The sequence below is a fragment of the Hypanus sabinus genome, chromosome 3 (assembly GCF_030144855.1).
Source record: "Hypanus sabinus isolate sHypSab1 chromosome 3, sHypSab1.hap1, whole genome shotgun sequence".
NCBI lineage: Eukaryota > Metazoa > Chordata > Chondrichthyes > Myliobatiformes > Dasyatidae > Hypanus > Hypanus sabinus.
Genome location: NC_082708.1, coordinates 169629692 through 169657073, shown reverse-complemented (window position 1 = coordinate 169657073; position 27382 = coordinate 169629692). Strand labels below are relative to the sequence as shown.

The following is a 27382-nucleotide window of genomic DNA, read 5'->3' as shown; positions in this document are numbered from 1 at the left end:
TGGTGTTAATCTAAAATGTTGGATCAATGTTTCAATGCCTACAATTTTTCTTACCATCCTAAATATTTCCAGCATTTCAATGGTTCAACTTAATATCGGAGAATGTGTACAGTATACAACCTGAAATTCTTACTCTTTGCTGACTCTTCGCAAAGCAGAAACAAGTGTTAGAACCCAAGGTCCCCCACTCCCATGCACAAGCAGCAGCAAAAGCTTAAGCTTTAAATGATTTTATTTCAGAATCTCCATCAAAAACAGTAGTAACAGTGGCTTTGTCATATAGATTTCATTGCGTACAAGATGATAACAAGCATTGAGTGGATAGCCAGAGACTTTTCCCAAGGTGGGAATGGCTAATTTGAGGGGGCAAATCTTAAGGTGACTGGAGGAAAATATATTAGGGGATGTCGGAGGTAAGATTTTTATACAGAGAGTGGTGGGTGCATGGAACACTCTGCCAGGGTGGTGATAGAAGCTGATACATTATGTAATTTAAGAGGCTCTTAGATAGGCACATGGATGAAAGAAAAATGGAGAGCTGTTTTGGAGGGAAGGGTTACATTGACATTAGCACTAGTTAAAACATTGGCAAAACATTGTGGGCTGAGGGGCATATACTATTCTATTCTTTGTGTTGATTGTTCATTTTAATGCTGCATAATGTGTTGTTTTTCTGGGGAAAACATATATAGCAATGAAATGGAAATTCCAAATGTATGATACTGAGTTGTGAGGTAAAGCTAGCCAGAGAATAAATTCTAACTCCTGGTATGTCAGTTAAATATATTTAAAAATGATCATTTCTGTTGTCATCTTTCCTCGTCATCTTTTGTGAGCTTGCATATGTTAACTCACTGGAGTTTATTATTAATTTGAGATGATTTTGCAGGCAACCTCGTACTGCCTCCTCCTGTCAGTAGGGGGCACTATTAGGGCAGTGTTGCACCTGGGATAAGGTTAGTTCTTCCCTTTGACTCAGGGCTGGATATTTGTCTTTCTTGAATTGTTATTGATGAGAATGTATTCACCACAAAGATTTTAAGGTCGGGGATCCAGACCTGAAACAGTAGTTGTTTGTTGGTAGAAGATGCTCATGTCACATTTTCTCAAAGCAATTCCCTTAAGAATTATCTTAATCTAATTCAAATAAATGGCCATTTTCTCCCTAAAAGATACAGTTGTACAGGTGAACACTATATTCTATTCAATGCCTACTATGCTGTGATAGGACTTTCTATTAGCAAATGTTAAATAATACTTGGTTTAAAAAAAAACTTCTTTCACTATTCTTGCAATTCTAATGTTTGGTTTTGCTGAGCACTTCTCAAACATTCTATTTACCTCTTGTTATAATATGCCCTTTTTTAGTTATTTTCATTTTTATTTATTTTTTACATCCTCCCAAACAAACTTCACCATGATGCTGACCAATAGGTAGGTGCATCTAATACTAAAGTACCTTGCTCCAGGTATTACCTGGAACTTGCCCTCCCAGTCTTGCCCTGTCCATCCCTGGTAGAGTTCCCTACTTCTCCCTGCTCAACTTCATTCAGTCACACTCACCACTCCCTCTGCAGCACAATTCTTCCCATTTTACTCCAGTAGTTTTTGGCTTTTAATTTTCAAACATACGATTTCTTGTTCCTTTTAAAATGCAGGATTCTTTTCCTGAATAAGATCCAGATTAATTCCACCTTAGAACACTTCATCCATAATCCTGCTAGTCGGATTTCTTTAAATACAAATTCAGTGAATTTTTAAATGTGCTGAGGTTTTCTGCCTCTACTATGCTTTAAATCATGAGTTACAGACCTTTACTCTCTCTGTGGCAGAGGGAAAATATGGTTCCTCACCCCCTCCCCAATCCATTCATTAAGTACTTTAAAGCTTTGTCCATAATTAATGCATAATGCCTTTTCTGAATTGATAGGAATGGACAACATACAGATAGAACTGCATCAGTTTTACAAAGCTAATATTTTGAATGTTTTTCAGACAAAATGGGTGGCCACGAAAGTGAACTGTTCATGGATAACTACTGCAAAGTTTGCTGTGCCATGCTAATCTCCGAAGTCCAACGGACAACACACTATGAGGTAACTTGCAGGTTTTTTAAATTAATAAATGTTAATTAAACAACATATTTCTCTTACATATAGATTTTTATTTGGTTATAACTTTTGAAGACCCAATTATGGCCGTCCTCTCACTTACTAAAGCAATTTCTGAAGCAGCACATACAAGATGCTGGAGAAATTCATCAGTCAGGCAGCTTCTATAGAAAAGAATGAATAATCGTTGTTTCAGGCTGAGACCCTTCATCAGGACCTTTCTGCAGCTGTTGGTTTAAAAGGCAGCACCATGTGTTCAGACTTTGATTTGAAATACGCTGTTCTTCAAATACCATTTCTATATCAAATACTACCATTAACTATTTTCTATTGTCATATTTCAGGTGCCATCTCAATAAAAAAAGGTTTCTTTTTCATTGTGGTCTTGTGGCAGGCACCTCTGCCTTATTGTAATATTGGCACATCACATTGTTAGTGTTCTTGAAGAGTTAACTGAATATAATGCAGCAGTTAGTGTGTGGAGACCTAACCCGAAGCATTGACTGTTTATTCCTCTCCATAGCTGCTGCCTGACTTGCTGAGTTTCTCCAGCAATTAGTGTGTGACACTCGAGACTTCCATCATCTGTAGAATGACTATGCTGTTTCTATTTGGGGCCATCACTCTCAACCTAATTCCACTTGAAGAGCACTTGGTTTACAATCCTGCAGGTCAAAGGTCATCACATACATACATGCAGTATATAAGTATCCAAAATGAGAAACTGTGTACAAAATGTATTTGGTGTTGCACTTGTTTGTTACAATTGAATTTCCTAGTAAACTAATTTCCTTAGTCATAAATGTAACTTTATTTCCTAATGAAGGAAGGACTCATTTCCCTCCTCCCACTTTCGTATTCAGGCTTCTTTCCCCTTCCTTTCCAGACCTGATGAAAACTCTCAGCCTGGAACGCCAACTGCTTATTCATTTCTGTAGATGCTGCCTGATCAACGTTTTGTTGTTTACTTGGATTTTCAGAAAGCCTTTCAAAAATTGCCATACATGAGGCTGCTAAACGAGATAAGAGCCCATGGTATTAGAGGAAAAATAATAGCATGGATAGAGTGGCTGACTGGCAGGAGGCAAAGAGTGAAAATAAAAGGGGCCTTTTCTGGTTGGTTACCAGTGGCAACTAGTGTTTCGCAGGGGTCAGTGTTGTGACCATTTCTTTTCACATTATATGCCAATGATTTGGATTTTGGAATTGATGGCTTTGTGGCAAAGTTTGCAAAAGATAGATGGAGGGAAAAGTGGTGTTGAGGAAGCAGGGAGTCTGTAGAAGGACTTAATGGATTAAGAAAAAGGACAATGAACTGGCAAATGTAATCAAATGTAGGAAAGTACATGTACTTTGGTAAAAGGAATAAAGGCCTTTTTCTAAATGGGGAGAAATTCAGAAATCACGGGTGCAAAGGGACTTGGGAGTCTCCATGCAGGATTCCCTAGAGATTAACTTGCAAGTTGAGTCAGTGGTAGGGAAGTGAAATGCATTGTTAGTATTCATTTTGTGAAGACTAGAATATAAAAACAATGATGTGATGCTGAGGTTTTACAAGACATTGGTCACATCACACTTGGAGTATTGTGAGCAGTTTTGCGCACCTTATCTAAGAAAGAATTTGCTGACATTGGAGAGGGTCCAGAGGAGGTTCATGAGAATGACAGAGATACAGTATCATATGAGAAGCACATGAAGTCTCTGGGCCTATACTCACTAGAGTTTAGAAGAATGAGAGGGGGACTCTGATTGAAACCTATTGAATATTGAAAAGCCAAGATAGACTGGACATGGGAGGATGTTGCTTATAATGGGGGAGTCTAGGACCAGAGGACACAGCCTCAGAATAGGAGGATATCCCTTTAGAACAGAGATGAGGATGAATTTCTTTAAACAGATGCTGGTGAATCTGTGGAATTCATTGCCACAGAAGGCTGTGAGGCCAAGTCATCACATATATTTAATGAGGGGTTGATAAGTTTTTTATTAGTAAGAGCATCAAAACTTACAGAGAGAAGGCAGGAGAATGAGTTGAGAGAGAAAATAAATCAGCCATGATGGAATAGTGGAATGGTCTCAGTGAGTTGAATTGCCTAATTGAACTCCTATGTCTTATAACACATTTATCTATACAGTGGATTCCATTTAATTGGGCCATCAGTTAATCGGCACAGCTGCTTATTTGGGATAACTCTGAAAGAACAAAAACTAATCGAAACAACAGCCAGGATTCTCTTCATTTAGGACACTATGCTGCTTAACTGGGACAGGGGAAGAGTTTCTAACTCATGTCAGTCATGTGCACTTGTGAAGCCATTGGACACTACACCCTGCATAAAGTGAACAGCTTTAAATAGTGTCAATTGCACGTTTGTGTTAAAAAAGCAATGATTCTTGCCACTGACACTTGGCGAAAAATATTCCATAAGAGACTTCAGAACTGTTTTTCTCACTGCTGTTTCAAGCAATCAGGCTTGGGAGATACAAGAAACAGCCAGGAGTGAAAATGAAATGATTTTACTACTTCAACAAGTTAGGAACTGCAAAGAATTTCAATGTATCGACAATCATCTTGATTGTTACAATGAAAATAAAGATTTGGAGAATGCAATTGTTGAAGGTATTGTAGGAAGAGAAAGAGAGAAATTGCCTTTCAACTCACGAGAGAGAGCATAGGCCATCAACTTTTTGCTGTTAATGTTTCTTTTTTACGAGGTTGAGTTGCTAGCTTGGTGCTCAAGCCAGTATAATGGAAAGCGTGCATGGGAGCCAGCTGGATTTGAACTCGGGACCTTCTGCCCCCGAAGTCCAGTGTTGATGCTACTATGCCACCAGCTGGTGTATTGTATGAATGCAGCCCATTATCTGCTCTAGGTGGTCTGCACTGATTTAGGTCATTTACAGTCATTCAAAAGAGCATGGCAGCATACATTGGATGAATTCCTCCATCAATAACTATTAAGAACTAATGCAGAGGTTTAAATTACTGTTGTGATGTTGGTAGTGTTCTAATTTGTATTTCATTTAAATGCATAACTTGTTCCTCGTGGTAGGTTTATCTTTTTTTTATGCCTTTTTAACTATTTTCATGAAAACTTCGGCCATTTGGGGCAGCTGCTTAATTGGGCAAAGTTCTGGACCCCATATGCCCCAATTAAATATAATCTAATGTATATGCTAGTCATCTTAATAACAAATTGGAAATATTCTGATGTGATAAAGCTGCCAACTTGCAATAAGAAAGTGAGCATACCTTTAGGAGCTTGCTGAATTACACAAAAGCAGAATCTTGCCTGATCCAGAAAACAGAATTTAAATCAGCAAAGCAAAATGAAAGTGTGGAAGTTGTTGCTTTTGCTAAAATCAGCAGCAGTTAAAATCTTATAATTTTTTTTCTGATTCAACAGATCTTGTGAAATGAGGGTTCAAACATTGTGAAAATAAGCAGAAGCTCCATTCAGTCTTCCCCCCTCCACTTCCCTCTTCGTCATTCTGTACAGGTGTTCCTTGCTTGTATGAATGCTTGTTTGTTGTTCAAGGTAAATGATAGAAGTTTTAATTCACTTCCTGCCCTTTCTGTTTTAAAGAGCAAAAAACATGCTAACAAGGTGCGGTTTTACTTCCAAACACACAAAGAAGAAGTAACACCATCAAAAAGAATCAAAACAGAAGATACTACTGTTGGATTCCAGGTATACAGTTCTACATTGATAAGGATCCTTATACAAACTAAAGTTACAGTTGAGCTGCTCAAGTGTTTGTATCAAAGTTTGAAGTAAATTTATTATTAAAATACATATATGTCACCATATACTACCCTGAGATTCATTTTCTCGTAGGTATTCCCAGTCGAACAAAGAAATACAATAGAATCAATTAAAAACTACACACAGAGGCTGACAACCAATGAATATGCAAAAGAAAACAATCTGTGCAAATACAATAAAAACAAATAATAATAAATAAATAATTACGGCACTGTGGAAAAAGTCTTAGGCACATTTATTTATAGTTATGGAGCCTAAGACCTTTGCATAGTACTGTAGTAATTTTATTTATTGCACTGTACTGCTATCACAAAAAAAATCAATTTTTATGACATGTGAGTGATGATAAACCTGATTCTGATATGGGTCAATAGTGAGCTGAGAGTAGGAAGGGGGCAGGGAGAAGGGAATTGTGGTTGGATAAGGGGGAAGAGAAAGGGGAGGGAGCAGGAAGCACCAGAGAGACATTCTGCAATGATAAACAAATCAATAGTTTAGAATCAAATTACCGTGTCTGTTGTCTCAGGGCTGGATGTGTCTGCACCTGTGCAACCTCCTGACCCTGATACTCTTTCTCTGCCACCTGGCCCAAACCCCTCACACTGTGCTCCACCCTCACCTTTTCCCAACATCCTTTGCTGCTCCACCTTGACAAATACAGCACTGTGCAAAAGTGTTAGGCACCCTAGCTATATATATCTAAGACCTTTGTGCAGTACTGCATAATGTTAAACTTTTAATAAAGCATTTGTAAGACGCATCAGCAGGGTCTCGCATTTAATTCTGACATCTCATTTTAGAGAGGACATCACCTAGCAAAGACACAAGGGTATTTACTAAATGGTACCAAGGGATGAGAACAGTCCATTGCTTGGAAACATCAATGACAGTAAAAAAAATGCTGCAAACACTCTAGATGGAGTTATCCCTCCTTCCCAGTCCTCTTCCTCTTCTGAGGAGAGGATGTTTCCTATAGTGGGGGAGCCTAGGACCAGAGAGCACAGCCTCAGAATAGATGGAAATCTATTTAAAACAGAAATGAGGAGGAATTTCTTTATCCAGAGGGTGGTGAATTTGTGGAACTCATTGTCACAGGCAACTGTGGAGGTCAGGTCATTGGATATGTTTAATGTGGAGGTTGAAGGGTTCTTGATTAGTCAGGGCATGAATAGTTGTGGGGAGAAGTCAAGAGAATGGGGTTGAGAGCTATGATTAAATGGTGGAGCTGACTCGGTGGGCCAAATAGGTCTTAATTCTGCTCCAATGTCTTATGGTCTTATGACTTTTGTTTCTCTGCTGTCTGGCTTGCTGAGTGCTTCCAATATTTTCTTTTATTTATTTTGATTTCTGGCATCTGCATTGTTTCTTCTGATTTTTATTTAATAATCCAAGTCTCCATATCCCATTATGGCAGCTGTCAGTTTAAATTTAGTTAATAATCTGTAATTTGGAAATAAGTATATGCTGACCACAGTAACTACCAGACTCTTGTAAAAAACCTATTTGGTTCTGTTATGTCCTTTGTGGAGGAAATCTGCCATCTTTACCATATCTGTCCTTTGTGTGATCTAGCACCATGACAGATTTTTAAATGCTTCCTGAAGTGCCCAAGCAAGTCACTCAGTTGTACCTTGACTGCTGCAATGAAACAGGGGAGAAATGAAACTGGACAGATCACCAGGCATTAAATTAAACATCAAATTTAAGCAAAGGAAAGGCACTCCCAGTCCAGCCAACTTTTCCAAGTCCTCCCCACGATGATGCTGACTTTGTAGTAATGCAATCTTGATGCAGGGATTTGACCTCCAATGTCAACCTTTCCTTCTCTGCACCACAGATGCTACTTAACCCACTGAGTTTGTTGCTCCAGATTCCAGAACATGTGCTCTCCTCCTCATGAACTTCTAAGATCTAGCATCCAAACTGGGAAAATGTCCCACAGGCAAGTCAAGCAGAGGCCTGACACAGTTGCTCCTACACAATATGCTAGACTTCTCTGTCATAATCATTGGGTACCTCTTGTCCCTCTAGCTCGACAGGCCCAGCAGAGGGGGTAGAAAAGTTATGTACAAGCGGGGAACTTCCTCCTGATAACAACTTGTCCAACTTTGCCTAAAGAGTTACTGCTTCCCCATGTTGTACAACATTTAGAAGAAGCACTGAAAATAGAACAGAATGTCCTCTGGGTGGAGGACTTCCCAAGAGTGCCTTGGTAGTACCACCACAGACTTTAGTTGCCCAACTCCTGAAGAATATAAATATCAGAATGGGCAAATAGTGAATGAAGCAACACAAGGGATAAATTTATTTAATATTGTTCTCACTGATGTATTTGTGGCATCAATCCTTGACAATCACGAGGAAATCTGCAGATGCAGGAAATTCAAACAACAACACACACAAGATCTATAGGGAGAAGCGCTGTCGACGTTTTGGGCCAAGACCCTTCCTGACGAAAGGGTCTCAGCCGGAAACGTCGACAGTGCTTCTCCCTATAGATGCTGCCTGGCCTGCTGTGTTCCACCAGCATTTTGTGTGTGAATCCTTGACAATGTTGCTAGAAGGGGCAGTGTCTCAACCCGTAACATAGATAATTCCTTTTCCCCGTACAGGTGTTTTTTTTAAAACCACCGAGTATCTCCAGCTAATTGTTGAAAATAAAAGGTTTGATTGAACATTTCTTAGGTTTCCTCCCTTCACACTCACCAACTCACGATTTCCTTTGTAGCTTTGTCTCCATAAATACGCATATTTACACACCTTGGCTCTCTTGGAATTAACTAAATCTATGTTTTAAAGTCAGTGTATAAAATCAAGTGACATTTCATTCATGCATTTTGTCAGCTTGATATCCATTCTTAGTTAGAACATAGAACATTGAAGCACAGTACTGGTCCTTCGGCCCACTATGTTGTGCCAACCTACTTTAAGCTACTTTAAGATCATTCTAACCTTACCTCCTCTATAGCCCTCCATTTTTCTGACATCCATGTGCCTATCAAAGCATTTATTAAATGCCTCTAATGTATCTGCCTCTACCATCACCTCTGGCAGGGCATTGCATACATCCACCACTCTCTGTGTTAAGCAGCTACCTTTGAAATCACCCCGCCATATACTTTCCTCTAATTACCTTGAAATTTTGCCCCCATGACCAAGAATAAGTTTGCAGTGATTAGAAAAGCCAGTCAATTGGGCCCAAGCAGATTTTTGAGTGTCTTTCTAAATGACAGGCACTAAAGTCATTCATAATAAATTGACATTGCACCTCATGGTTGTTAACAGGGTGCTGCAACGGAAGGAATGGACAAGAATAAATTTTGTCTTCTGTGTAATATGGTTTTCACATCTCCCACGGCTGCACAGTTCCACTATCAAGGCAAAGTTCACACAAAGAAGCTCAAACAATTGACTGGGAAGCAGCCCTTTGTAGCCCAGCCTCAGACTGGTAGGTGAAAATCCCTGCTGCTATTCTGAAAATTGTGCTCGTCTACTTTTTTAAGAGTATTAATTGAGTTGATACCTTGCATAATAAGAATTTCATATCATGATTTCAAGTACCTGAGACAAGATTCAATTTGATTCATTGTGCTTTTTCTAAATGTTCAGATTGATGTTTGCAAAACACAGACATATTAACTGTTCCTTTTCCTCGTGTATTTATGTAGCTGCTTCTTCCCCAAAACAATCAAAGTTCAAAGTAAATTTATTATCAAAGTACATATATGTCACCATATACAGTACATACTACCTTGAGTTTAGTTTTCTTGTGGGCATTCACAATAAATTCAATAGAATCAATGAAAACCCATATGCAACAAGACAGGCAAACAATGTGCAAAAGATAATGAACTGCAAATACAAAAAAAAAAGCAATAAATCAATAGTTCTATTTAATATCAGAGAATATATACAATAAACAACCTGAAGTTCTTGTTCTTTGCAAGACATCCACGAAAACTGGAGAGTGGCCAAAAGCATGTGATGGTAAAATTATTAGAACACTAGCAGCTGCAGTGGAACGACTTCAGCAAAAAAGCCATCAGCACCCTCCACCCACCAAACAAGCAGTAGCAAAACCCCCAAGAAAGACCATGATCTGCAGTGTAACAAAAGCTAATCATTGACAATTTGACATGCCACAGGCTCTCTGTCTGTCTCCCCTAATAATGGCACAGAGAGGGGTCACACAACGAGAGAGGAGATAAAGAAAACACTCGCTGACTTACAGTGTTAAAGTCTGCTGCATCACTCCCCCCACCCCCCGAGTTCTCTGCCTCGAGAATCAGCAACAGACTCCCCCACCAACAAGAGAAGAAGAGAACGAGCAATCTTAATACAGTGCCCTCTGATAGCTGATCCGGTCTAACTGACAGTCGGTTTTCTCCTGTGACACTTCATTCAGCAGCACCGGCTTAGAATGGGCTCGTCCCCAGGGCCTCTGAGTCTTGGAACCCTGAAGGCACACTCATCTTCTAGGCTGCATCCTTGCAATATTAAAACACAGCCGATTGGTGAGCCCCAGGAACAGGAACTAACATTATAAAGACTGAATTTTGAGCACAGCTGTAGGTCAGGGTCTTTAACAGAACCCCATCCACCTGGAAAAGGAAAAGGAGAGATGTTAAAGGTAGAAATTCAGCTGTTTCGGCAGATGAGCTCGAAGAAGTCACTATCTAGTGTCATCATAGCTCCATCCTTACCATCAAGAACCATGAAAGTATCAAAAGCATGAGATCACAAGGCCTTGAAAGTGAGTCCAACAGTTCAGTGTTGGGATGAGTGTAGTAACCCCCTCTGGTTCGAGAGCCTGATGTTTAAGGGGTAGTAACTGTCCTGAACCAGATTGTGGAGGTCCTTGATATTGGATGCCACTTTCCTGCGACAGCATTCCTTGTAGATGTGCTCAATTGTGGGGAGAGCTTTACCTGTGATGGACTACATATAAAAAGGAAAATGTGTAATTGGAACATTCAAAAGATACCTCTAACCCATATAAAACATAACAGACAATATTTTTAGTATATTCAGGTTAGAAAACCAACAATGCTAAAAAGAACACAAATTAATTTTAAACTGAAAATTTGTGTGTTTAGAAGTTGAACTGCAATAAGTTTGAGATGGAGCTGTTTCTTTATTTCTGTTAATGATTTGTGTATATAGCATCCTTTTAGAACAGAGATGAGGAAGAATTTCTTTAGCCAGAGACTGGTGAATCTGTGGAATTCATTGCCACAGGTGATGTGGAGGCCAAGTCATTGGGTATATTGAAGGCAGATGTTGATAAATTCTTAATTAGCCAGGGCATGAAAGAATACAGGAAGAAGTCAGGAGATTGAGGCTGAGAGGGAAAATGGATTAGCCACAGTCAAATGATGGAGCAAACCCAATTGGACAATTGGCCTAATTCTGCTCCTATGTCTTATAAAGAGAGCATATGATATCCATCTGTAATTGACCTTGGGAGGTTTGTGGTGTGGCATCTTATTAAAAACCACAGAAACATCACGTAGGAAATTCTGGGATTTAGACACAATGATAATGAAGGAATGCAAGTAAATGGTCAGATTTGAGCATAGTGTAACCTGGAAGTGAATTTCCAGCTTGTAGTGATCCTATGTTCCAGCTGGCCTTAATCTCAATGGTAGCACCATGTTGCTGAAGAAGGTTTGGTACAGTATATTGGAGCAAAACAATTTGTACTTCTATGTACTGGGTCTGATAGGCTGATGTTTAAGATGGTGGATGTCCAAGTGGAACTCTCTCCCTGGTTGAATAACTCAATGTTGGTGAGTTATTCAAATTGAGCTCATGACGGCAAGAGGGTATTCCTAATTTGAACTTTGTAAAAATGGCAGAAAAGCTTGGGAGTTCAGGAAGTGAGTCAGCCAACTATTTGATTTCTGTCATGGATCTTTTTACTTTTCGGAACAAGAATGTTTCCCCTTCATCACCTTCAACTCAAATTATTGATAATGGGTGTTTAGCAATATTATTTCTATTGATTGTTAAGGATTAGATTCTCCTTTTGGAACTGGTCATTACATGACACTTGCATGAGACAAATGATATTACCTACTTATTAGTCCATTCCTACAGATGAGCATAAATCAATTCAGTGTTTAGGGTGTAAAGGAACGTTGATTGGCATTTCCGTGTTGAAGTCTCAGACTTATTACTGCATTTTTGAAGTGCGTTTGTCACTGTTCTGTGCCAACTTTAGACTGAAAATCTGAAATGTGTACAAATGGTGTCTACATTCTGTTTCTCATGACTCCAAAATTTAAGCAAGAACTAGGCCCTGATACAAATATAATTCGCTGATCAGTCTTCTGTATTAAGGTTGCAACTATGACTTCACCTCTATTAGAATCTGTTTTGTAAGAGTTTTTATAAGAACAACAGTGTGAAATGCAAAATCTGAATAATTGTGGTCATTCCTTTGAATTTCAGCGCCGTGTTCTATCACAGTGTCCACAGATGTGGCTAATACACCTTCAGTGCAGATAACCTCTGTAGAGAATGAACAAGGCATGCAGGAAATAACTCCGGAAGCCTCTACAGCTCTGGATCAGGAGGATCCTGACAAGTTCTGCAAACTTTGTAATGCCTCCTTTAACAATCCGCTAATGGCCCAACAACATTACATTGGGAAGAAGCACAAAAAAAATGACACGAAGAGACAGTTAATGGAAGAAATGGGGAAGGAGGCCGACTCCTCTGAAAACAATGGTGAGTAAATACGAGCATCACTGAATTTGAAGCAAAACACAGTGTACAAGTGTAATAGCCTATGCTTACCTGAAGAATACCTCTTCTGGCTTCATTAAATTTCATTCAAAACATTTTATGACCATAAGACATTGGAGAAGAATTAGGCCATTTGGCCTATTGTATCTGCTCCACCATTCAATCATGACTAATTTATTTTCCCTCTCAACTCCATTCTCCTGCCTTGTCTCCTTATCTTTGATGTCCTTAATAATCCAGGGCCTATCTACCTCACTTTAAAAATACTCAATAATTTGGCCTTCACAGCCAAACTGTGGCAATGAATTCCACAGATTCATTACCCTCTGGTTAAAGAAATTCCTCCTTGTCTCTATTCTAAGTGGATGTCCCTCCATTCTGAGGCTGTGCTCTATGATTCTTGACTCTCCTACTATCAGAAGGAGCCTCTCCACATCCTCACTATCCAGCCTTTCGGTATTTGATAGGTTTCAGTTGAGATTACCCTACATTCTTCTAGATTCCAGTGGGTACAGGCATGCATATACACCTCTCTTCTCCCTCCATCCCTCTCTCCTCCACCATACACACACACACACCATCCTGTCTCTCTTAAACACACACCTCCCTATTTCACACACACGTGCATCTTCTCTCACACGCACACACGTACCTTTAAGGATCTGAAAAGTACAGGGGAAAAAGCTGAATGAATATACTATCAACACACACAAAACTATTATAGTTTTTAGATAAATCTGTACATCACACATCTACATTTGAGTGTCATCGTGTAACTAACAAAAGAGTATAGATCTTTGAATAAGCTGTAAGTAGTTTCAAGTGTGAAGAAATTTACAGATTAAATTTCACATCTGATTACAACATTTTTAAAAATGCTTGCAGATTTTTTGTCCTTTTTAATTCCCTTTTTTTTCTCCACCCTGACCTTTCTCTGCAACTTAATATTTTTCTGTTTCTTTCCCTATTTCTGACCAAAGATTATCAATGGGAAAAGTAAATTCTTTTTCCCTACCTTGAGATGCTTTCTGAACCACTGAGTATTTCTAATAATGGCTGCTTATGTTTTAGATTAGAGTGCTTTTCAATTAATTTGTGATATATGTAAATATTTAATAGAGGAACTGTATAGATTGTATATATTGGCAATATATTTTAACCTTTAATATTTGAAAATATTTATTGAAACTGTAACATTTTTGCAGACTTAATGGTAGTTGAATGGCAAACTAATTCAGTTTCTGTTTTTATAATCGAAACAGGTAATTTTACTTGCGCTATCTGCAACGTTACACTTAATTCCATTAAGCAGTACCAGAGTCATGTGCAAGGATACAAGCATCAATTTAAGTAAGAACTTATATTTTATCCAGATAATTCCTATTGATTTAACACACATCATCATCAATAGAATTAAACGAAAATGTCATGTAGTTTAAAAGTTTGGTGGTAATTAGCTAGAAAACAAGTCTTCATGGAATAAAACTAACAATTGTTTGGTCTGTCCTTTATGGATAATTAACTCCTTTCTAAATAAAATTGATTTTCAAGGCAGTGTTTACCATTAAAAAATTCTTTTGGGTTACATCACTTCTTCAAGACATACTTAACAAAATACGTATGTTGAAATGCATGGCTTGAATTTCATTTGGAGAAGGTAATTGAAGATTCAAAGTTCATTTTTTTTGCAGGCATACTTAATAAATCCATAATAGAATAATAACCATAACAAAATCGATGAAAGACCTTACCAAGTTGTGTGTATAACCACTGTGAAAAATACAACAATCTGTGCAAATACAATAATTACTAAACAGTAATAAATAAGCAAGCAAACAAGCAGTAAGTATTGCGAATGAAGAGTCCTTAAAAGTGAGTCCATAGATTGGGGCAGCATTTCAATGATGGGGCAAGTGAAGTTGAGTGCAGTTATCCCCTTTGGTTTAGGAATCTGATGGCTGAGGGGTAATAACAGTTCCTGAACCTGGTGATGTGAGTCCTGTGGCTCCTGTGCTTCTTCCTAATGGCAGCAGCAAGAAGAGAGCATGACCTGGTGGGGGTCCCTGATGACCTAAGTTTACTTTTCACTCAACCAATGATGGGACAAGTGAAGTTGAGTGAAGTTATCCCCTTTGGTTCAATACCCTCCTGGTTGAGGGGTAGTTACTGTTCCTGAACCTGCTCTTGTACCTTTTTCCTGATAGCAACGAGAAGAAAGCATGTCTTTGGTATGCTTGATGCCCTCCTTGATGCATGCTGCTTCCTGTGGCAGCATTTCGTGTAGATGTGCTCGATAGTTAGGAGGGCTTAATCTGAGATGGACTGGGCCATATCCACTACTTTTTGTAGAATTTTCTGTTCAAGGGCATTGGTGTTTCCATAGCAGGCTGTGATGCAGCCAGTCATTAGTCAATAGCAGTGATGTCCTAGTGCTAAAATGATTGACCCCACCCCCCACAGCCACAGCTATCTCCCTTTGTACAAAGTGTGACTGCAACCATTGGCGTGTTTGGCACCCCCCGCCCCACCCTATTTCCCAGTGGCTTCCATTTCAGCAAAGCTGTTTGGTCACTACACATTTTAGTCTGTGAGCCAGGACCCCAAATTTGGGCCACCGGTACAGAGTACAGAGCAAAGCTACAGGAGAAGATTCTGTATGTAAATATTACAGAATCACATCTCAAGACAGTGAGGAGGTGTCAGCTCTTCAGTGTCAACAAGAACAAGGGAGGGATACCAATCTGTAGTGATCTGCTCAGAAGACACAGATGTCTTTATCATGTCTTTAGCATTTTGTGACAAGATTGAGGCCCCATTGTTCCAGAAGTGTGGCACTAGAACCTGTACAAGGCTTGTAGACATCAGGAAGATTGTTGCCACTGTTGGCATAGAGGTTTGTAGGGCTCTCATCGGGTTGCACGCGTATACAGGATGTGACACTTTAAGTCCAAGGAGATGAGTTATACAGCTTTCTTTACATGAACATGTAGTTCAGCATGTGCAGAAAGTTTAAAGTTAATAGCTTATCGGGGTGATTGATAAGTTTGTGGCCTAAGGTAAAAAGAGATGAGTTATTAACTTCAAACTTTCTGCATAATCACTCAAAGAGTGACCTGCATGTGCATGTAATGAGAGTTGTATAACTCATCTCCTCCTCCTTAGGCCACGAACGTATCAAACGCCCATCTGTGGACACTTTCTTGAGAAGCAAGATCTATATGCTCCACGACCGTGTGTAAATGTAGGAGGGGACTATGTTGAAAAATAAATGTGCTAGGTTTTCTAAAATTGACTCCTACCTTGGGCCATGAACATATCAATCACCCCTCGTATTTTCTAACTCTCGAGATTATACTTTGCCAAAAATCGCTATGAGCATTATTCCCCTCAGGTGATACCAATCAAACCTACTGGCTCGTGAACTACTTATAGAAGTTTGTCAGAGTTTTAGATTCATGTCAAATCTCTGCAAACTGCTAAGGAAGTAGAGGTGCTGCCGTGCTTTCTTCTTAATTGCACTTACGTACTGGGCCTAGGACAAGTCTTCTGAAATAATAATACTTAGAAATTTAGAGCTGCTAACCTTCTCCACCTCTGATTCTCCAGTGAGGACTGGCTCATGGACGTCTGACTTTAGTTCCTGAAATGTATAATCAGCCCTTTGGTCTTGCTGTCATTGATTGAGAAGTCGTTGTTATGATACCATTCTGCCAGATTTTCAATTTCCCTCCTATATGTTGATTCATCACTACCTTTGATTCGGCCTCTGACAATGAACTTGAATATAGCATTGAAGCTGTGCTTAGCCACACAATCATAAGTGAAAAGTAAGCAGAGCAGGGGGTTAAACACACAGCTTTATGGAGGAGATGTTGTTGCCAATCTGAACTGACTGGGATCTGCAAGTGAGGAAATCCAAGATCCAATTGCACAAGGAGGTATTGAGGCCACAGTCTTTGAGCTTATTTATTTGTTTTGAGGGGATGAAAGTATTGAATTCTGGCATTAACATAGCATGTCTGCCATGCTCAACAGAACAACAAGCAGCGAACAGACAGCAGCAAAAACAAGCCTCTCCCACCTACACACATATGCAGTCCTTTAAACCCAGGAAATCAACTGAGAAAACCTATACAGATCTGTACCTTCCTTTCAAAGTAATGCCTTACTCACACATGGGAATACAGGATGGTAACTTAGAATTCTAGACTTTCTATGGTACTGAAAGATGCCGTGAAGTCTATGCTAGTTCTTCCATAGAGTAATTCAGTTATTGCAGTATTCTCTCCCCATTGCCCTTCAAAATATTGAACTTGGGTACAAATTGGTCCTACGTCTTAACATATGCTTATATATCTTCCAAACTGGTAATGTACTAAAAATCTTAATTGTAATTCCATTGCCTATTTTACCAAACATCTCCATGAAACCAAACAAAAAGCACTTTGTTTTCATTTATTTATTTCTTGAAAGGATGTAGCCATCACTTGCAAGGCCAGTATTTATTGCCCTCAAGAAAGGGGTTTGTGAGTTGAAACTTTGACTGCCACAGTCTATTTAATGAAGGTACCTCTGATAGGCAGGAAGTTCCAGAATTTAGACCCAGTGATGACAGAGGATTGCCAATATATTTCCAGGTCAAGATAGTTTATGCCTTTCCTGCAGTGATGTCCTAGTACTAAAATGATTGACACCACCCCCCCCCCCACCCCACAGCCACAACCATCTCCCTTTGTGGAAGATGTGACTACGACCATTGGAGTGTTCTCCCCTGTTACCCAGTGGCTTCAGTTTTAGCAGAGCTCTTTGGTCAAATACAGCATTGATGTCAGAGACTATGATGTTCACCTCACTGCTGATGATCACTCTTTTGACTATGTTTAAACAAGGCTGCAAAGTAGTCTGGAGTTGAGTGGTCCTGGCAGAATGTGTTGGAAGAAATGTGTTTGTATAAATGGAGGAAAGTACTAAATTCCAAATCAATTTCTGATAATCACTTCCCTCTGATTTCCCCCAATCTTCTCACTTTTTTCATTCCCTGTTCTTGTTCACATTTTATCCCTTCTTCTCCACCACCCTCCTGACTTGTCCATCACTTCCCTATGGCTTCCCATCTCCTTCCCTTTATTCCATGGTCCACTGTGCTTTCCTATTACATTCTTTCTTCTTCAGCCCTGTAGCTTTTCCACCTATCCCCTCCCAGCACCTTACATCATCCACCCTCCCCAATCCACCCACCTTCGCCCTCATCTGGCTTTACCTACCACCTGCCAGCTTATAGTCCTTTCACTCCCCCCACCTTACTCTGACTTCTGCCCCCTTCCTTTCCAGTCCCGATGAAGGGTCTTGGCTAGAAGTGCTAACTGTTTATTCTCTTCCTTAAATGCTAAGTTCCTCTAACACTTTATATGTGTTGCTCAAGATTTATAGCATCTGTTACATTTCTTGTGTCTAAATCAGTTTTTCTGACTCCTTGTGCAGAATTTCAACTCAAAACATCAATACTACCTTTCCCCCACAGAATATGTTTAATATAGAGTTCCTCCAGCAGATTAGACAATAGACAATAGGTGCAGGAGTAGGCCATTCAGCCCTTTGAGCCAGCACCGCCATTCAATGTGATCATGGCTGATCATCCATAATCAGTACCCTGTTCCTGCCTTCTCCCCATATCCCTTGACTTCACTATCTTTAAGAGCTCTATCTAACTCTTTCTTGAAAGCATCCAGAGAATTGGTCTCCACTGCCTTCTGAGGCAGAGCATTCCACAGATTCACAACTCTCTGGGTGAACAAGTTTTTCCTGAACTCTGTTCTAAATGGCCTACCCATTTCCTTGTGTTTACCCATTTAGATTCTTTGTTGCTCTAATTTCTCTAACTGAATATTTAAAAAATATAATTGATCGTGTTGCAAAAGAGCCATAGAACATTACAACACAGTAATGTTATTTTGACTAGTCCTGTCAACCCATATAGCCTCCATATCCATGTACTTATACAAACTTGCTATTGAACCCGCTTACACAATTTACGCTGGAAGTGAGTGAAGAAGTTCCCCTTCATGTTCCCTTTAAATATTCCACCTTTCATTCTCAACAAATGACTTCTAGTTCTAGTCTCACCCAACCTTACTGGAAAAAGCCCTGCTTGCATTTACCCTAACTATACCCTTCATAATTTTGCACACCTCTCATTCTCTTGCACTCCAGGAAATGAAGTTCTAAACTACTCAAACTTTCCCTTCAACTTAGGCCCTCAAGTCCTGGCAACATCCTTGTAAAGTATCTCTATGCTCTTACAATCTTCTTCACATCTTTCCTGTATAGGCGACAAGAACTGCACACAATACTCCAAATTTGGCCTGACCAACATCTATAGAACTTCAATATTCCAACTCCTGTACTCAATACTCTGATTTATGAAGGCCTGAAAGTGAATGGGTGATGTCAAATGAGGCAAGGGTGTCCAAGTTTGAAATTTAAAGCTGTTATACCCATGTGGAAGAGGTGTAATGATCAGATGCTCATTTCATGTTTGCTTCTTTGGATTTTGTGCAATGAGGAAGAACTGTGGGAAGCTGAAGTTATAGTCTGGGAGCACTGTATGAGATCATGATTTATTTAATGCTCGCCGAACCGTTCCCAGGAAAACATTTGGCTTCATTATTTAGCAAAATAATCAAAAGAAGGATTTTCCAGAAGTGATCTGATCTGATCATTCTTTCTTTTCCTTACAGAGAAAATGAAGTGGCCACCCTGGTAAAGAATACAAAATCAAAGAGGTATGATTCATTCCAGGATGAACTTGATGACTTCATTAAAGTTCAGAAAGCACGAGGCCTTGTGCCAAAGGTGTGCTTTAGAAGATTTGAGGACTATCCAGAGGAGGAGGAGGCAGAGGAGAGTAGTGGCTTGCATCTGAATATTCCACTCCAATCTTTTCAGTGTTCATTTGAAGTAAAACAAAGCATACCAACCCTCAACTCAAGTGGATTCCAGAATGAACAACCGCTCCCAGTGAATGTGGAGACCAAAGTATCACAATGGTCCCCCTTGCAAGGTGACCATGCAAGGGCCCAAACATTGCAAAAGTGTGACTTGCATATGAAGTATTGTGCAAAAAAGTTGCCATATCTGAAGCTAACCTGTTCAGAAAGTCCCCAGAATCTACACGGGGTGGAGTCAGCTGAAGAAAGTAAACCAGTGAGCTCTGATGATAGCACTGGTTCACATAAAAAAGAGAAGAGGGGAAGGAAGAAGAAACACAGAAAGGACAAGAGAAACAAGGACACAGAATCTAATAGAGATAGTGATTATGAGGACTGCACTGAAACACAGGGACTGAAACCAGGTACAAATCAAACCGCTCAGAAACCCAATGAAAGGGATAGAAGAGAGCTTACACTGAGCAAAGAAGAAAAGATTAAACACAAAAAGGATAGAAAAGACCAATGCCTAGAAAAAGAGGACACAAAACAAAGACATAAAAAGCAGAGAAAAAAGAAGGAAGTTGACATGAGAACAGAAGAGGAAAAGCTTTGGGATGAATCTATTTTAGGGATTTGAATCAAAAGTAGGAACTGCAAGAAATTTGATACATAATCATCATCTTAATTTGCTCAGGCGCTCTAAGAATAAAATTATATTGTTAAAAGACATGTTCAAAAATTTAACTATGCTTGTCCTCCCAAGTAAATATTGGTATGTTTGTTATTCAAATACTTTAAAAAAAATTATCAGTACCTTTAGTTATGGAGTATGTGTGTTATCCTAATAGTTTTTTTTGTTTGCACATCAAAACTCTGGTTATAACAGATAATTTACAGTAAATTGTAAAATACTGCGCCATTCAAAATTCAAGATTTAATAAACAATGTGACAATAATTTTAAATGTTTAAGTAATATTGCACTAGTTATTGTAATACCTGGTGAAGGCATTCCCATGATGTTGTTGGACAAGGAGCTTCAGGATTGAGTTCCCTCATTGTTGGTGAGTCTACTTCTTTGTCACCCTCTCAACTAAACTCTGGAAGCATTTTCAACAGAAGGGCTTCAGAAGTTCGAGAAGGTGAGCTCACCACCACTACCTCATGGACAATTAGGGATCGGAAGTAAATACAGGCTTTGTTGGTGTCGCTTTCATTCCATCAGGGAATAAACTAAATAATTCACTGTATGAAAATTTAAGTGTGTAATATATTAAACATCAATCACATGACTCTATATATTATAGCACCTTTTGGCCAGCACACTCAAGTTTTTGTCTGATGAACACTTTGGGGACAGAGGCTAGGGATGTGAGGAAGATGATATTTATTATGTTATGACAAGCTCCCATCTGCACAAATGCTTGTTTGATTGCTTTGATGTAATAATTTTAAAGGATCATACATAAGGCAGAATAATATTTTGTGTGATTATAATTGCTTTTGTTCGTAGGCACTAGTACAGTTTGTGACTTGCTGTGAACAGTGTACAGACATTCATGTACACTCTCTGTTGCACAGGCTGGCAATTAAAATCTAGTACAAATTGTAAACTCCAAAATAAAAGCTATAAAGAAGCAAAAGTGGTGATCTTTGGTGCACAGAAACATTCTCTTGGAATAAAGTAAGACCATAATAGTATTATCACCCTCCTAATTAATCTTTGCATGCAAACAAAGTTCCAATCTCCAGTCGGAACAACAATCTTGACCTCCAGTTCTACGTTTGTGGAATTTGCACTCTCTCTCTGAAACCTCATAGGTTTCCTACAAACACTTCAGTTTCCTCCCATATCCTAAGGATGTGCAGGTTGATAAATTAATCTACCATTATGCTTCTCCCTAACGTCTCAGTGACTGGTAGAATCTTGGGGGAGCTGATGGAATTGTGGGGAGAAGAAAGTAAGATTGCTATAGCCTTAGTGTCAATAGATGTCCGATGGTTAGTGCAGAGATCAGTGACCTGTAAGGCTTGCCTCTGTGCCATCTGATTCCATGACTGGGCTGAATGAGAACGTCTGAAATAAAAGCAGAAATGCTGGAAATAGTCAACAGTCAGGTAGCATCTTTGTAAATAGAAATAATGTTTAAAGTTCATAATATGATCTTTCATCAGCACTCAAGATTCAATGTAGATTTCAATACAGTTCTTTCTCTTCATTGGGCAGAAGATACTAAAGCCTGAAATCATGTACCACCAAGGTTCAAGGACAGCTTCAACCCTACTGTTATAAGACTATTGAACAATCCCCTAGGTATACTCTTACCCTCAAAATCTTCCTTGTTACAGCCTTGCACCTTATTGTCTTCCTGCACTGCACTATCTCTGTAACAGAAACACTATATTCTGCAGTGTTTTTGTTTATCCTTGTGCTACCTCAATGCACTGATGTAATATCATGATCAGTGTAAGTGACATGTAAAAACAATGTTCACTGTACATGAGACAACAAGAAACCAATTTATCAACTTACCTAACCTTTTCTGGTTAGTTCTGATGCAAAGCCATACACTTAAACCATTAATTCTGTTTTTCTCTCCCCTTATGCTCCCTGATCTGCTGAGTATTTCCAACTTTCTCTTTTATTCATGAGTTACAAATGTTCTGTATTTCATATCTCACAGTTCCAGTGCTATTTTTTTTAAACTGTCTACTGTTTTCATTCATGTCCTTCTATTTACACTCCTCTAGACAGGTCACCTACAATTAACAAATATTCTCTTAGACAGCACTTCTTTCCCCTCAGACATCCAGTGAACTCCACCCTTTTGCAATCATTCCTTCTGTTCAACCCAAAATATCAACCATTCCTCTTCCTCCACAGATGCTGCCTAAACCACTGTGTGCCTTCAGCGTTTCATTTTGTTTGCTCCACATTCCAGCACCTGCAATCGCTTGTCTTACCAATTCAAAACACCTGTTTTTCTTTAATCTCTTTTCTAGTTTTGATAATGAGCCATAGGAGCCGTTTGGTCATTAGGCAATTTGGTCAATCAAGTCTGCTTCATCATTCCATCATGGCTGATTTATTATCCCTCTGAGGCCTATTCTCTTGCCTCTCCCCATAAGTTTTGATGTCCTTTAAATCAAGAACCTATCCACCTCCAATTTCAATATACCCGATGATATCATGTCAATCAAGCATTATCCCCTTCATACATATGTTAACCCTCTCATTCCCAGTACCATTCTCATGAACCTTCTCTGGACCCTCTCCAATGCTAACACATCCTTTCTTAGATAGGTGCACCTAGAACTGCTCACAATACTCCCAAGTACAGTCTGACCAATGCCTTATGAAGCTTCAGCATTATATCCTCGCTCTTATATTCTAGTCCTCTTGAAATCACATTTGCCTTCCTTACCACCAACTCAACCTGCAAATTAACCTCCAGGGAATCCTGCACAAGTGGTCTCCATCCTATAGCAATCATTCCTTATGTTCAACCCAAAACATCAATCATTTCTGCCTTCACAGATGCTGCCTGACTCACTGACTTCCTCCAGCAGTTTGACTTTTGCTCTACATTCCAACGTTTATCACCTCTTCTCTTTCCAACTTAAAACACTTGTCTTTTTCTCTTTGCCAGGTTTGATGTAGAGTCACTAAATTGTTGACTGTATTTCTCTCTCCCCAGATGCTGTCTGCCCTGCTGAGAATCTCCAGCATTTTCTGTTTTCACCTTGTAAATCAAGACTCTGGATCAGGGGTTCCCAACCTTTTTTTATGCCATGGACCCCTACCATTAACCGAGGGGTCCATGGAGTTCAGGTTGGGAACCCCTGCTAGATCCCTAGAAACACTAATCTGACAATGTCCATCTGTCTCTTTATTCTGTCCATTATTTTACTAAAATATATGTATTTGTATGTAGTCAGTAAGCTTCTTATTCATCTTCAGATTATTCAACCATTTTTTTCTTGCTATCTCCACCCCCAATGCTTGTCTGTGCTTGCCACCCTTTTGTTTTCAGTGTTGAGTATAAAGTAGCTTGATGCAATCGCAACGTGGGTTGGAATATCAACCACTCATGCTAACCACCCTCGTGTTGGTTTGAAAACAAACGTTGCCTTCTAACCAGCTGGTGATGTGGTAAAACTATTATGTAGGCCAAGTTATGCGAAGGCACATTATAGACTTCTCTGTATGTAACATCAACATTAACCCTTGCTAGACTTGGAATGAGAAGGGGATGGAGTGGATCTTTTATAATAAGTTCCCAGAGAGAAACACTTTCCTCTAAGTCACTTTTGAAGATGATGATAACCTGTAAACTCATCTATGTTGGGTTTCCTCAATAATATTTCATAATGGAGAAAGAAATGCTGATGTGCTGTGCCCTGTATTTGTCTACCTTCACTGTATTGACACTGTAACAAAGTACAAAGCAAGTTTATTGTCACCATGTACTACTCTGAGATCCATTTGCTTGTGAGCATTCACATAGAACAAAGAAATACAATGGAATCAATGAAAAGCTATGAACAGAGACTGACAAACAGCTAATGTGCAAAAGGTAAACTGTACAAATCAATACAAAACAAATAATATACTGATAATAAGTCACATAATTAATACTGAGAACATAAGTTGCAGAGTTCTTCAAAGTGAGTGCATTCTGCTTCTCTGTTATACTACATATGGAATGCTATCCTGGATTACATGGAAACAAAAGCTTTACATTATATTTGCTACATATGAAAGTAATGAACCAATTGCATGTATGTTCATGAGATATGTAAGATCAGAATAGAGACGAGCTGATCATCGTGCACTGGGACCAGTTGCTGACTGACAGCTGGAGGCTTCCACAGCAGCCACTGAGACCAGCAGCTGAGTATTGAAGTGCTAACACTAGACACCAGGTGAACCTCACGTCCACCTCCATCTGAGAGTTTTAAAAACTGCTCATAAGCTTTTGCACAATGGAGAATATCCTGACTGATTACATCACAGCCTGTCATGAAAACACCAATGCCCAAGACTACCAAAGCCTCCATAAAGTGGTGGATATAGCCCTGTCCATCACAGGAAAAGCCCTCGTCCTCATTGTGCACATAGAGCCTCAAGAAAGCAGCATCCGTCATCAAGGACCCCCACCATCCAGGCCATTCTCTCTTCTTGCTGCTGCCATTGGGAATGATATTGGTTCTCAGCTTCTCCATCTCCGTCACATCTGTTCTCAGGATGGGGCTTTCTATTGTAGAACATCTGAGATGCTTTCATTTCTCAAAGAACAGGGTTGCCCTTCCATCACCATCAATGCTGCCCTCAACCACCATTTCCCAGACATCCACCCTCACCCCATCATCCTGCTGCCTCAAACAGGGAGAGGGTTCCCCTTGACCTTACCTGCTACCTCACAAGCCTCCATATCCAGCATGTCATTCTCTGTAACTTCCACCATTTACAACAGGACCTTACATAAAGCACTCCCAACTCTCCACTTTCTGCGAGGATCACTTTCTCCATGTCCCCCTGTCTGCATGTCCTTCCCCACCAATCTCCCTCCTGGCCAGCATGGTAAGTGCTACGCCTGCCCTACATCTCCTGCCTCACCACCATTTAGAGCCCAAGATACTCCTTCCAGATGAGGTGAAACTTCACCTGCAAGTCTGTCAGGGTCACCTCTCTATTCAGTGTTCCTGGTGCAACCTCCTCTACGTCGGTGAAGGAAGTGGGCCAAGGTGTGGCAAATGGTTAGAGCTGATGTAGACTGGGAGAACACTTCATGAAGAACCATTATATTTTCCTGCAGTGGGGTGTCTAGGACAAGCGAGCACAAAGTTAAAATGAGAGGTAGAAGATTTAGATCTGCTGAGTGTGTCCAACATCTTTCTCTTTTTTTCAGTTCTGACATTCACTTTGGATCTGATAAAGGGAAGAGCAGAACTCAGAAATCAATAGTTAATTGAAGTTCAAGAAGACTTAAGAGTTCCTGTATACAGATCACTAAAAGGTGAGATATAAAGATAGAAGTTATGACAAACTTCAACTTACCACTGATGTCAGACTCACTTGTCTCATCTATAGTTTCTAGGATTATTCATATTTCCTTCCTTGAATAACAGAGCAACATTAACTACTCACCAGTGCTTTGGCACCTCACCTGCATCTAGAGAGGACATGAAGATCATGGTCAAGGCTCATCTCTTGCATCTCTCAATAATCTGGGGTATATCCCACCAGGCCCTGGGGATTTATCTATCTTAATATTTTTAAGATACCCAACACTACTTCTTTATTTATCTCAAAATGCCCTAGCATTTTCTACATTTTCCTAGCATGCTCTACACTGATCTTATTATCCTCCATGTCCTTCTCCTTGGAAAATATGGATCCAAAGTACTCATTTGATACCTCACCCCTGTCCTCTGCCTCTAAGCACATGTTCCTCCTTCACTCCTTCGTCCTTGAGTGGGTCCTTCTCTCTCCTTATTTATCCTCTTGCCTTTGATGTATGTATTTAGAGTCCTACTTGCTAAGGATTTTACATTGTTCCCCCATTTTCCTAATTCCCATCTTGAGTTCTTTTCTAGCTTTATAATCCCCAAGGTCTCCATTTAATTTTAGTTTCCTTTCCTTTCCCTTCTTGGCTAAATTCACCACCACTCTCAATATACAAGGCTCCCTTACTTTGCCATCCTTGTCCTTCCTTCTTACTGGAGCATTCATAATATAAAGTCTTCAACTTCCTCCTGAGAATCCACCCAGAGGCTGCATTAAAAATCAGACCACATATTATTGTGGGCCAAAGGTCCTGGAATGTGCTGTACTATTCTATGCTCTATGTTAACCTTCTCATGTTCTTTGCCTCAAGAGGAGATAAAATATGGTCCACTTGAACTTAGACAAAAACTTGTCACAACTGGTAAATATGTACAAATATTGCTTTTTCCCTGCAAGTGCCTTTGCAGTTATGGTCTTTGTTATAATCGATAGTGCTATTCTTTTCTTCAACCCACTGCACTTCACTGCAACTTTAAAAGTGCTTCTCTTCTAACTTTGCCTAGTTTTATGAAAGGTCATCGGTCTGAAATGTTGATTCTGTTCCTGGCTCTGCAGGTGCTGTCTGACCTGTTGAGCATTTCCAGCAGTCTGTGCTCTTACTTCCAGTTTCTGCAGGTTCTTTTTCTTTTCAACTACAATTGCAAAATGCTTCCTCTTGTGCATCTGAAGGTGTGCATGTTCTTTAGTGTGAACAAATGTAACCACACTGCAGCTATCTGATGAATTCTAACCACAGACTCTTCTGAGGCCTCACCTTTCTCCCTTGTCCCTGCTATTGGTTATATTCCAAGTTATTATAAAAAGACATTAGATATCAGAATGAATAGGAATCAGAATCAGGTTTATTTTGCATGTGTTGCAAAACTTGTTAACTTAGCAGCAGAAGTTCAATGCAATATATAATATAGAAGAAAAATGTAAACAAACAAATAAGTAAATAAATTACAGTATATGTATATTGAATAGATTAAAAATCATGCAAAAATGGAAATAATAAATATTTTAAAAGTGAGGTAGTGTTCACAGGTTCAATGTCCATTTAGGAATCGGATGGCAGAGGGGAAGAAACTGTTCCTGAATCACTGAGTGTGTGCCTTCAGGCTTCTATACCTCCTACCTGATGGTAACAATGAGAAAAGGGCATGCCCTGGGTGCTGGGGGTTCTTAATAAAGGACTTTGCCTTTCTGAGACACTGCTCATTGAAGATGTCCTGGGTACTTTGTAGGCTAGTACCCTAGATGGAGCTGACGAAATT

The 27382-nt window shown here is 39.5% G+C and overlaps 1 protein-coding gene across 1 annotated transcript in view; it reads left to right on the top strand.

The window, feature by feature from the left end:
• Positions 1 to 21178, top strand: part of LOC132391902 (zinc finger matrin-type protein 1-like) — an 80850-nt gene extending 59672 nt beyond the window's left edge. The window contains exons 2-7 of the mRNA XM_059965661.1: positions 1996 to 2096; positions 5699 to 5803; positions 9164 to 9326; positions 12332 to 12610; positions 13891 to 13978; positions 19366 to 21178. Of these exons, the coding sequence (XP_059821644.1) occupies positions 1996 to 2096; positions 5699 to 5803; positions 9164 to 9326; positions 12332 to 12610; positions 13891 to 13978; positions 19366 to 20194 (1565 nt within the window). The 3' untranslated portion in view covers positions 20195 to 21178. The remainder of the gene's footprint in view (positions 1 to 1995; positions 2097 to 5698; positions 5804 to 9163; positions 9327 to 12331; positions 12611 to 13890; positions 13979 to 19365) is intronic.
• Positions 21179 to 27382: the final 6204 nt, after the last annotated feature.